We start from the raw sequence: 11,781 nt of genomic DNA on the forward strand, positions 1-11,781 counted from the left end.
CTTTATCCCTGACCTGTCTGGTGTGTTCTTTGGACTTCATGGTGTTGTTGCTCCCAATATTCTCTTAGACAACCTCTGACGCGGTAACAGAGCAGCTGTATTTGTACTGACTTCACACAGGTGCACTCTATTTAGTCATTAGCACTCATCATGCAATGTCTATGGGCAACTTACTGCACTCAGACAAAAGGGGGCTGAATAATTACGCACACCACACTTTGCAGTTATTTATTTGTAAAAAATGTTTGGAATCATGTATGATACTTGGTCTTTCAAGTGGAATTCCAATAAAATTGATTCATGTTTGTGGCAGTAATGTGACAAAATGTGGAAAACTTCAAGGGGGCCGAATACTTTTGCAAGCCACTGTATAGCCATGTATGCAAGACTGCTTCTTCTCTGCTTTATTTGTAGGTTTCTGAACTTGTATGTGTACTTTTTTTGCTGCAAATGATTACTATATTCAGCTCTAGAAGAAAAAAAAAAGAGACCACTAACTAATTTTTAATCAGCATCTCTGAGTATGATCACTGCATGTCAGTGTCTGTTAAATTTCTACACAAACCCATTCACACTGCTTGTTTGGGGTAGTGATTAGGTGGTCACATGAATAAACACTCATTTAATTAGGAAACGTAAAAAAAAAATGTAATCAACACTCTCCTCTTGCAATGCGACCAGTTGGATGGTAAAACGCTGCTAGAAATACACAAGGTAATTGGGAGTTTAACAATAAAAATAACTATTGAACATGCCAGGACGAGATCCCCGCACTTTAGCCCAATAGACTGCCTGTCAAGTGACAGGCAGCCTATTGGGCCAATCAAAGTGTGGGGATCTCGTCCTACAAAGTCACTGGACCCTACATAGTCCAGGGCGGGACAATTGGAGCGACCGTTAGTTTTGGGGGGAGCGTGAGTAAGTTAGTAGTGCATGCTACAGCAGTAGCATGCATACTTTGAACATTTTACTTGCACTGCCACACTAAGCTGTGCTGCTTGAGCAGTGTAGCTTAGTGAATCCACCCCTACTGATTTCTCTGTGAGCCATAGGTTCCCTAGAGACCTATGAGACCTAGATGAAAGTGGGGTGGACAAGAGGTGAGGTAATATACAATATTCATACCTAGAAGCGGTATCTATTTTTTTTTTTTTTTAAAGGTTATGTAGAAGTACAACTTGGCAAGCCGTCAAAGGTGGAATGATCTAGTAGAGCGTATGCTTGTCAGAAAAAGTGATTTTTGAGGGAGCGTTTAACGATATCAAATGTTGTGGAGTGCCTAGGGCCCTTTGTTCCTGTCTGTACCCTCTATAAGTACAGTTACCAAGGACTAATTTTGATTTCTATTAGTAACCACTCTACAGCAATCTCCTAAGTTTAAAGTGCACCTCTGGTGTAGATAAAAAAAACACAGGTACTCTTGCTTAAATGTTGGAATGTCCCAACACATAGGCCTCAATTCACTAAGATCATGCTAGAGATAATAAGGCAAGAGAAAACTTACCTCCACATGTGAGAGAGTTCTCTTACCTCTTCATTCCTTAAGTTACCTCTCCTGTAGTTAATTTACCTCCTCTGTAGTTAATTTACCTCCTCTGTAGTTAATTTACCTCCTCTGTAGTTAAGTTACCTCCTCTGTAGTTAAGTTACCTCCTCTGTAGTTAATTTACCTCCTCTGTAGTTAATTTACCTCCTTTGTAGTTATTTTCACACGCAGTTAACAGCCTGTCTTTAACTCTGGAGTTATTTTAAGGATTGGAGAGTTAATTTAAAGACAGAAGAGTTAACTTTAGGCTTGCCTGAGGTAAAATGTTTCCTGAATACTACATGCCTTATCACCATGGTAACAACTCTAGAAGAGTTATTAAAGACAGGAGATAAGTTTAGTGAATTGAGGCCATTGTCTGTTTAATAAAATTTACTGGAACCCCACATCAGCTTGGCTCTGGTGCATAGCTCTGTTCTCTTGCAGAAAATGGCCCTGGCCCTTTCTATATGAGACACAGAAAAGGCAGAAGCCTTTTTCTGCAAGGTGGCAGGGATACACACTAGAACCCAGCTGCTATTGGGCTCAGATGAATCTTCTTATTCACGCGACATGCTGGGGCATTCACGTTGGCAAAGGCAGGCTGGGATGGCTGACAGAGTAGTGTGTCCGCTTCCTGGCCAGGAGCTTTTTGTTCCCAAAAGCAGATGCCATCTTAATAGAACTTTAACATTCCAAAGCTTTGGCAATAATGAAATGCCTTTTATGTTATACTTTCAATCAACAAGATTGTTATATGTAAATTAGAGGAGTCAAAAGACTTGTAAACTGAAAAGTTAGATGCTGTTTGTATGGACTCCACAGCCTTGATTCTTGCAGTGGTCTTTTTTTTTTTTTTTTTCCAAAACTGTGGTTGTTCGCTTTTCATACCCTAATTTAGCTTTGATGTTTTCCGTAGCGGTTGATAAGGCCTACAAACTGTTGCTGGAGACGGAGCAGAAGAAGCGGGCACTGGATGTCATCCAGGCTGGCCTTGAGTACGTCGAACATATTGTAAGTTATCAAGTATTTTAGAGCTGCTGCTACTCTTAATCATGAGAGTTTATTATTTAGTTGTCGGATATTGAGTAGTTTAAAATAAAACCAATTGAAACAACCCAGTGTTCTCCCCAGGCTCTTTTAGCCGGGTACTCCACCCGGCTAGTTTTGGTGAGCACCCAGCTGTCCTCGGCTCACCTACTCCTATGTTGTAAGCATAGTTGCTCACAGAAGCATTGTTCCTGCAGTCTCTCATCCCGCCCCACCTGGCTACTATTTAATGCCACCCGGCTGGAAAAAAAATTCTGGGGAGAACGCTACAACTAATTTAATTTACAGGGAGCTCCCAGCTTATGAACATCCGACATACAAATGACCCACCATGATGTGATCCCAGCACTTGCTAAGTCATGGAGTCCCTGTCCCCAGCCCAGTTTATACTGCAGGGAAGAGTATGCGGAGCAGCAGCGCTTCTTTTACCAGCCCTGGAGTGATGAGCGACCTCCTCTCATGATGAACGCTCTCTAGTGTCCTTATTTCCTCTTGCATGTTGCATGTAATTATGTGATGCAGGAGAAGCTGACACTGACGAGAGGGGACAGCAGGTGGAGTCACAAATGGGGAGGGGGGGGGGGGGGCTGGCACACGGGGATGGAAAGAGGCACGGGGAACAGAGGTGACTCAGTGGAGGCAGATGTGGCACAGAGGGGGATGCTGAAGGGGACTCTGAAGGCATATGGTAACAGAGGTGACTCAGTGGAGGGCAGATGCGGCACAGAGGAGGATGCTGAAGGTACAGGGTAACAGAGGTGACACGGGGGCACTGGAGGTACAGGGGACAGAGATGGCAGTGTTTCAACTTATGGACAGATTCAGGTTTTAACCAAACTTAGTCCCTATCTGGTTTGTTAAGCAGGGGCTACCTGTATGTTGTGTTTTGTTTTTGATTTGTTTTTTTTAAACTAGACTAAAGCTATGTACACATGCTCGACTTTTCTTGTTTGAGGCGGCCAGTCCGGGTCATCTCTATTAAGGATCTAGCTTTGATAAGTGTCCCTTGAGGTTTGCTGAAGTCGCTTAATAATTCACACTGACAATCCTATCCATTCTATTTTTAAATGCAGAACAACAATGAAGGGCAGTGTAGTTACTGTGTTAAGTACTACTATCTCCTTTGTGCATAAAATTCCCTTTTAATTTTTCTGTGCACCTGATCAGAAATTTGATGTGACGAAAGTAACATTTCTCTGCAGATCTACATAGTCAGTTTTTTTGGCGGTGCTTCCTGTTTGTTCAGCTGTGAGTCGTTTTAGAGATTGGTGTGGCAGAACCCCATCTGCGATCTGAACACACTCAATAGGCCATAAAGTAAAATCATAAAACACATTTGAGTGCAAAAAGCAGCAAATTAAAAATTACAAATATGACATATAGCAGGAAAGAGGTATGCGGTCTAATTACCAAGCAGTATCCAACACTACAAGTTCAATTTGTGCATAAATTTAGAGTAAACGCTATATGCATTGCTTGCATATAGATAGATACAGACTAACCAGCAAGCTCATGGTGACCCAGAACTCATTGGAGTGTGTAAGGGACTACAATGGTCCTAAAAGCCCCCTTACTAAGATGTTAAGAAAAACAAAAGTTTGCTTTCCTAAAACAGAAAGAATTTGCGATAATTCAGGTTGGAGTGAGCTTGAGATGTCTCCCAGAGCAACACTGCTGAATATATGCAAATTAACTATTGTACCCTTAGAAGCTAAACACACCTCCAGAACCACTGGAATGCAATGATGTGTCAGCGGTTAATTTGTATATATTCAGCAGTGTTGCTCTGGGAGACATCTCAAGCTCACTCCAACCTGAATTATCGCAAATTCTTTCTGTTTTAGGAAAGCAAACTTTTGTTTTTATATAGATCTATCTATCTATCTGTCTATCTATATCTATATATATTTAGTTGAACTGTCCTCTAGCACCACCTAAGGACAGTCTCTTTCCATAGAGTGATAGGTAAGTATTAAGTAAACATAGCCTATCAAGGCAAAAGCTCCGGTCTTTGTCCAGATGACCTTTTCCCAGTAGTAAAAGCACACTGTTTGGAATATGCAAGAAGATGGACGTCCAATCGCAACGTCTAATAAACGTGTACAGCCTCTTGTTAGGCTATATGGGAACGCCTCGTGTAGTATATCCTGTTGAGCACATATCATAAAGGAGGGGATGCCCACGCGCAGTATCTCTAATCTCAGCCTGTTACTCATCAACAGTGGATGTCCAATCTCAACATGTCCACAAAACAGTTGTAATATTTGTTTCCAAAAGGCTCCCAAACAACCATAGCCTATGAAATTTCAAAGGCTATCAGAGTTCCTCGTGTGCAGATAATGTTATTTGTATAGATGAAAAACACATAGCATGCAGAGAGACTGGAATATTGTCAGGCAGAGTTCATATGTGGCATACAGCCTGTCCAGCATACAGTCCTCTATGGTAAATAACCTGTATCTTGATGATCCGGAGTAGCATTGCAGCGTGATAAGCATAAAAGTTTATAAAGCCACTTAGCATTAGTAAAGGTGTTGGGAGGCGCTTGGTGAGTTGATGTTGACTGGTTTCGCCGGACTTGCCGGCTCCTCAGGACCTCTGACCGCTCTGTACCTGCCATTGTGGGCTCTCCCAGACGCCATAAATGGCGTCTACGCGGAAATACGTCAGCCGCGCCATAGTTGTAGGCGCGGCTTCTGTGTTCCACGCGGCCTGGGCTCTAGCCGGAAGAAGAGAGGCTGGCGCATGCCCAATGCGCCACCCGTCTCACCGGCATGGCGGCTGTCGACCCAAAAGAATGGGGACGTGTTGCCCAGCAACCAGAGTCCAGGACACAGCGCCCCCTTGGCGGCGCCCAAGTGCAAACTTTTGCCCGGCACTGGACTAGAAAATGGGAGGCGAAGAGGAAAAAAGAAATTAGAAAAGAAAAAGAGGGAGGGGGAGAAAAAGTATGGATGAAAATGAGAAAATGGAGTGAATACGAGAATGGAAGGAAAAGAAAAGGGTAAATAAAGGATAGGAAGGTAAGGAAAATGGGAAGGAAATAAGAGGTCCAGATTGGTATACTGCGTACCCCGCAGGCACTGGTGAGCACTACCAGACCTAAAAGGGAGAGCACACAGTAATCTATATCTACTACATTTTAAACATAGCATGGACTTCTATATCACTACAGTATACATAAACTAATTTTATTTCATATCAATACATATCAAAGTAATTTTGAAAAAATGTATAGTAACTATAATACAAACTTAACCCCATGACCAAGCAAGGTCAAAATAAGGCCAGGCATGTCATGGGTTATGGGTGACCCCAAATCGGTCACCAAAAGGGGAGGACACTCAACCAAAGGGAAAAACAAAACAAAAAAAACCTACAGGAAAGGGGAATACTTCAACTCATCATTTAGTCCTGGCGGACTTGTTGCTTTTAATTCATAAATCAAACTGCATTCACGTTGGAGCAATGCATTATCCAAGTTACATCCTCTAGGGTTAGGGTATATGCAGTCCACTGCACTAAATGTAATCAAATTTGTTGGATTCAACTGGCAGGACACAACGTGTCTTGCAACTGGTGAGCCCAAGTTATAACTGACCACATCTTGAGTATGTTCATAAATTCGTCTGCGAAAATTTTGCGTTGTTTTGCCTATATAAAAGGCATTGCATGTGCATTTAAAGAGAAACTCCAACCAAGAATTGAACTTTATCCCAATCAGTAGCTGATACCCCCTTTTACATGAGAAATAGAATGATTTTCACAAACAGACCATCAGGGGGCGCTGTGTGACTGATTTTGTGCTGAAACCACTCCCACTAGAGGCTCTGAATACCGCGGTACTCCTGGCAAACTGCCACAATGTAACAATGTTCACAGACAGGAAATGGCTGTTTAGAGCTGTCTGTAACAGCCAGAACAGCTAGAAACGGCTACATAACATGCCCACAGTAACAATGTCACCATGTAATACATGTCAGAATGTGAATCTGGGAGAGGAAAGATTTTACAATGAGCAAACACTGACTAAATCATTTATACATAATTATGTTAAAAATGAAGCACTTTTTTTATTACATTATTTTCACTGGAGTTCCTCTTTAAGCACATTAATAACTGCCTCTGTGTCACAATTTATAAAGTGTTTAATTTGCACTGTTTGACATGTGGAAAGGTGACGGATTTACCAACTCTCACAAATGGACATTGATTGCATTCTCCACATCTATAAACACCCCTTGCTCTACATGGATCCCCCCGATCGTTGCCTCTATAGTGGCTTTTGACCACCCTGTTAGCAATTGTGGGGGCTCTTCGAAAAACATGCTTGGGTTTGCCTGGAACACATTGGCGAATTTTAAAATCGTCAGGACGTGCCAATGTATGCGTCGTTATAGACCTCAACATATTTGCAGTTATGGTGTACCGAATAACTTAATTGGGTGCCGGAGTTCTGTTGGACCCTATATAAAATTGGTGAACCAAGCTATGGGCGATACTAAACTCAATGAAGTGTCAGTACTCCTAGGGTTGGTCAGGTGGGCTCTCGGCAACAACAACAATATGTATTTATAGTATGAAATGACTAGTCTTAGACCAGGATCGTGGTATATTAAAATTTATTCTTATAGTTCTATACAAAGACTATACAAAAATTACATTGCACAGGCTTATAATCCAGCATTCAAATTAGTGTCTATCATGGGTAAGTAGCATTGGTCGTCTGAGTACATAAAGCTAGTCATATGTCACCATCTCTTAGGTTAAGCGGAGCCACTACAATATAGGATGTTTCTATATGTGGTTCCCCCCCCCCCCCCCCCCCTCCCCAATTGAGCTTTCTGAACCCATATTTATACACTGAATTTTTTAGTATATGAGATTCATCTGATTCTAAGCAAGGCTCAGGGTAGTGTCTCCCCATGTGAATATAAGCTTGGCTTTGAATGTGAACCAACAGTGAATATGCTAAGCTACAAGGTTTACCTTTTCTATTCTAAAAAGCTATGTTAGTTCAAGAAAACAAATGTATTAAAGTGGACCCAAATTAAAAATACAAGATTTCAGAAATAAAATCTATTTTCTAAATTATAATAATAAATGGCAGCCTTTTTTCAGCTGCATGATGACAAATATAAAATATTTTACATTTATTGGAGGAACCCCTCCCTTCCTTTCAAATTGCCGGGATTTTTCCGGCAAACTGGTGGAGTAGATGGTGTCCGGCAATGGAGGAATTGCTAATGGCTGCCCCCAGTATAACCCTAGCTATGAAAAGAGAAGGTTGAAAAGCATGCACTGAAATGATCATAGGTTTGAAGGGGTGTTTATTTATCTTTGTATGTGTCAGAGTGGTGCAACTAAATATTTTTAATTAAAAAAATGTTTGGTTTTGGTCCGCTTTAAGTAGCCATCGGTGTTTGACTATTATATAGCTGAACTCTGAATTGTCTGCGGTGCAGGTATATAACTTTATCAGCTATAGGTATAGTCGAGTGCCTTTATCCGATGCTGCACTTCGCTATAGAGGTTGGTGTTGGAGGATAGTTTTGCAGGTTAGTGTCAGGCTTAGTTATTGGAGGGTTAGTGTTAGAAAATAGGGTTCTGTTTTTGCGTTAATTCAGAAGCAAGGTTTTTTGTGTTTTTTTGGGTTTTGGTAGTTCGTTTTAATTTCAACATTTTCAAACTTTTGTGGGTTACTGCACCTATACATATCAATTTTGTTACTAAAAACCTATACAGTATTAATAATAAAAATATTTGGTGAGTATGTTTAGAAATGAAATATCTAGTGTATTTGGAATTCAGAGTTTCTGGAACGCTATTGATTTGTGATCTTACATTCTATATTGTTTTTATCTGTATCTCTAGGTAAAGGAGAAGAAAAAGCAGTTGAAAAAAGAAGGGAAACCATTAGATGTTGAAGAAGATGACCCTGAAGTTGTAAGTTAATGTGCCCCTCGCCACTCAGACTACAAAATGTCCTCTGTTTTTGATTGTTGGTCAAGATTCGCCACCTGGCTAGTTGTATTAGATTTGGTCAAATGCATTTTCCTCAGTTGAAGAATTTCTCCTGCTTTAACCCTTAGACTGCAGCGGATATCTGTGGTTGTTCTGTGTTTTCGCATCCTTACACCATGGGCATGTAAAGGCATTCTAGTACAAACTACTTCCGCCTGCAGCGGACTTCTATAGGCATTTTTTGTTTCCCAATATTTCTTTACCACAGATGTTTAACAAGTTAATGGCATCCTGACTTATTAAAACGTCCTGTTTGAGCCTGTTAACGGCAACAGGACATTTTAATAAGTCGATCGTTCCCGCCGCTCCCCATGTGTGCTCGCCGCTCCCGCCGCCATTTCCGTCGGGATTCCGTGTTCAAAGATTGGGGAAGAGGACCAAGCGGTCCTCTACCCAATCGCAATGCCTGGAATGAATGGACATGACTGCGATCAGCGGCCACGTCCACTCATAAAACAGGAAGCCGTCAGTGTAGTTAAATGTAAAAAAAAAAAAGAAGCGGTTTAAAAAAAAATACATAAATAGTTGCCTAGGGGCTCAGCTTTTTTTAATCTATATTTTGAGGGAAAATTACTTTTACTTACTACATGGGGCTTGTAATTATGGACCAGACAAAAAAAAAACAGAAAAACACCTATATTATCAAATAATGTCGCCATACATTGTGATAGACATCATTTAACCACTTGCTGACCGCGCACTCATACCGCGCGTCGGGAAAGTGGCAGCTGCAGGACCAGCGGCGCAGTTCTGCGTCGCCGGCTGCAGGCTAATTAATCAGCAGCCGCTCGCGCGAGCAGCTGCTTCCTGTCAATTCACGGCGGGGGCTCCGTGAATAGCCTGCGGGCCGCCGATCGCAGCTTGCAGGCTAAATGTAAACACAAGCGGAAATAATCCGCTTTGTTTACATTGTACGGCAAGGCAGATCGGCGATCCCCGGCCAATCAGCGGCCGGGGATCGCCGCCATGTGACAGGGGACGTCCTGTCACCGGCTGCACAGGACGGATAGCGTCCTATGCAGCCCCGATCACCAGGGCTGCCAGAAAGGAGAGGGGGAAGCGGAATTTCGCTGCGGAGGGGGGCTTTGAGGTGCCCCCCGCCAGCCACACGCAGGCAGGAGAGATCGGACCTCCCCAGCACATCATCCCCCTAGTGGGGAAAAAAGGGGGGTGATCTGATCTCTCTGCCTGGTGTTTGATCTGTGCTTGGGGCTGTAGAGCCCACCCAGCACAGATCACAGAATTCAACGCTGGTCCTTAAGGGGGGAGTAAAGGGTGGGTCCTCAAGTGGTTAAACAGTTTAATAATCGGGACAACTGGGCAAATAAAATGTGTCGGTTTTATCCACAGGACAACGTTTAATTTTAAAATAATAATGACCGAAAACTGAGAAATAATTTTCCATTATTTTCTTATTTTTCCCATTGAAACGTATTTAGAATAAAAAAAATTCTTAGCAAAATGTACTACCAACAGAAAGCCTAATTGGTGGCGAAAAAACGAGATATAGATCATTTTGTTGTGATAAGTAGTAATAAAGTTATTAGGGGATTAACCCCTTGGCGGTATGAAAAATCCCGCCAGGGGGCAGCGTAGCAATGTTTTTTTTTTTTTTTTTTTTTTTACATCATGTAGCGAGCCCAGGGCTCGCTACATGATAGCCGCTGCTGAGCGGCATCCCCCCGCCCGCTTCGATCAGGAAATCCCGTTCATAGAACGGGATTTCCTGGAGGGCTTCCCCCGTCGCCATGGCGACGGGGCGGGATGACGTCACTGACGTCGGGACGCATTGGGAGTCCCGGGCCACCCCTCGGCGCTGCCTGGCACTGATTGGCCAGGCAGCGCTGGGGGGGGGCCGCGCGCCGCAGCAGATAGCGGCGATCGGGCGGGGCCGGCGGCGATCAGAGTGCTGGCGCAGCTAGCAAAGTGCTAGCTGCGTCAGCAAAAAAAAAATTATGAAAATCGGCCCAGCAGGGCCTGAGCGGCACCCTCCGGCGGCTTACCCCGTGTCCAGCATGGGGTTACCGCTAAGGAGGTTAAAGGGAGGAGCACTGACAGGTGAAAATTGCTCTGGTCCGTTAGGGTAAAACCCTTGGGGATGAACTGGTTAAAAGGCTTTTAGTGCAAAGTTTGGCTCAGTGCCAACTTTCTACTTGAAATATTATTTTTTTGTATATTGTTTTTACACCTTGTGTTGGCTTTCTTCTTATTATACAGTCCAGTAATAATAGTTATTCGGGTTGAAAAAAGACATACCTCCATCGAGTCAACCAGAAAATAAAGTGCAACACTAGCCTGCACCTTCACATATCCCTGTTGATCCAGAAGAAGGAGAAAAACCCTTACAAGGCATGGTCCAACTAGCCCCAAAAGGGGAAAATTCCTTCAGGACTCCAGATGGCAATCAGATAAAATCCCTGGATCAACACCACCGGGCATTACCTAGTAATTATAGCCATAGGGAACATGGAATGATCTAATTGAAACATGTCCTGGTTAATTCTCTATTTGCACCACTTTTGAGAGCCTGTGCACAACAGTTTTATTGATTTCCATCCATTTGATTTTGTAGAAATTGCTTGAAATATTGTCTTCTGAAGTTTTGTGGTAAAATGTTATTCTGTCTTTCCAGTTCAAACATGCTGTGTACAAAAGGACCATGAAGCTATTTGCAGAACTGGAACTTAAGAGGAAAGAAAGAGAAACAAAGGAGATGCATGAAAGGTTAGTATTAATCACATACATAACAGATACTCAAATATGAACTGTTGTGGTTTAGTGCATCTGTCACCATTGCATCTCTAGACAAGACAAGACAATAACATTTATTGCGCTTTTCTCCTGGCGGACTCAAAGCGCCAGAGCTGCAGCCACTAGGACGCGCTCTATAGGCAGTAGCAGTGTTAGGGAGACTTGCCTAAGGTCCCCTACTGAATAGGTGCTGGCTTACTGAACAGGCAGAGCCGAGATTCGAACCCCGGTCTCCTGTGTCAGAGGCAGAGCCCTTAACCATTACACCAGCCAGCCACTCTAATTGCAGCCCAAGTGCTAGAGTTTCTGCCAATGGTAGCAGTTCCGCTAATGTTGTGTTCTTTGGAGGCCATTGAGCATATAATTAATCTGTGTCAGAACGGCAGTGTAAAAGCAAGCTCATCACATTTTCTCTCTATATTTGCATACCA

General features: G+C 42.8%; 1 protein-coding gene across 1 annotated transcript in view; it reads left to right on the forward strand.

The window, feature by feature from the left end:
• The window catches only part of DNAJC8 (DnaJ heat shock protein family (Hsp40) member C8), a 62,833-nt gene that overhangs the window by 25,616 nt on the left and 25,436 nt on the right, over positions 1 to 11,781 (forward strand). Inside the window, exons 5-7 of the mRNA XM_068269323.1 lie at positions 2,445 to 2,539; positions 8,450 to 8,521; positions 11,232 to 11,323. Of these exons, the coding sequence (XP_068125424.1) occupies positions 2,445 to 2,539; positions 8,450 to 8,521; positions 11,232 to 11,323 (259 nt within the window). The remainder of the gene's footprint in view (positions 1 to 2,444; positions 2,540 to 8,449; positions 8,522 to 11,231; positions 11,324 to 11,781) is intronic.

The sequence above is a fragment of the Hyperolius riggenbachi genome, chromosome 2 (assembly GCF_040937935.1).
Source record: "Hyperolius riggenbachi isolate aHypRig1 chromosome 2, aHypRig1.pri, whole genome shotgun sequence".
In the NCBI taxonomy this organism is placed as follows: Eukaryota; Metazoa; Chordata; class Amphibia; order Anura; family Hyperoliidae; genus Hyperolius; species Hyperolius riggenbachi.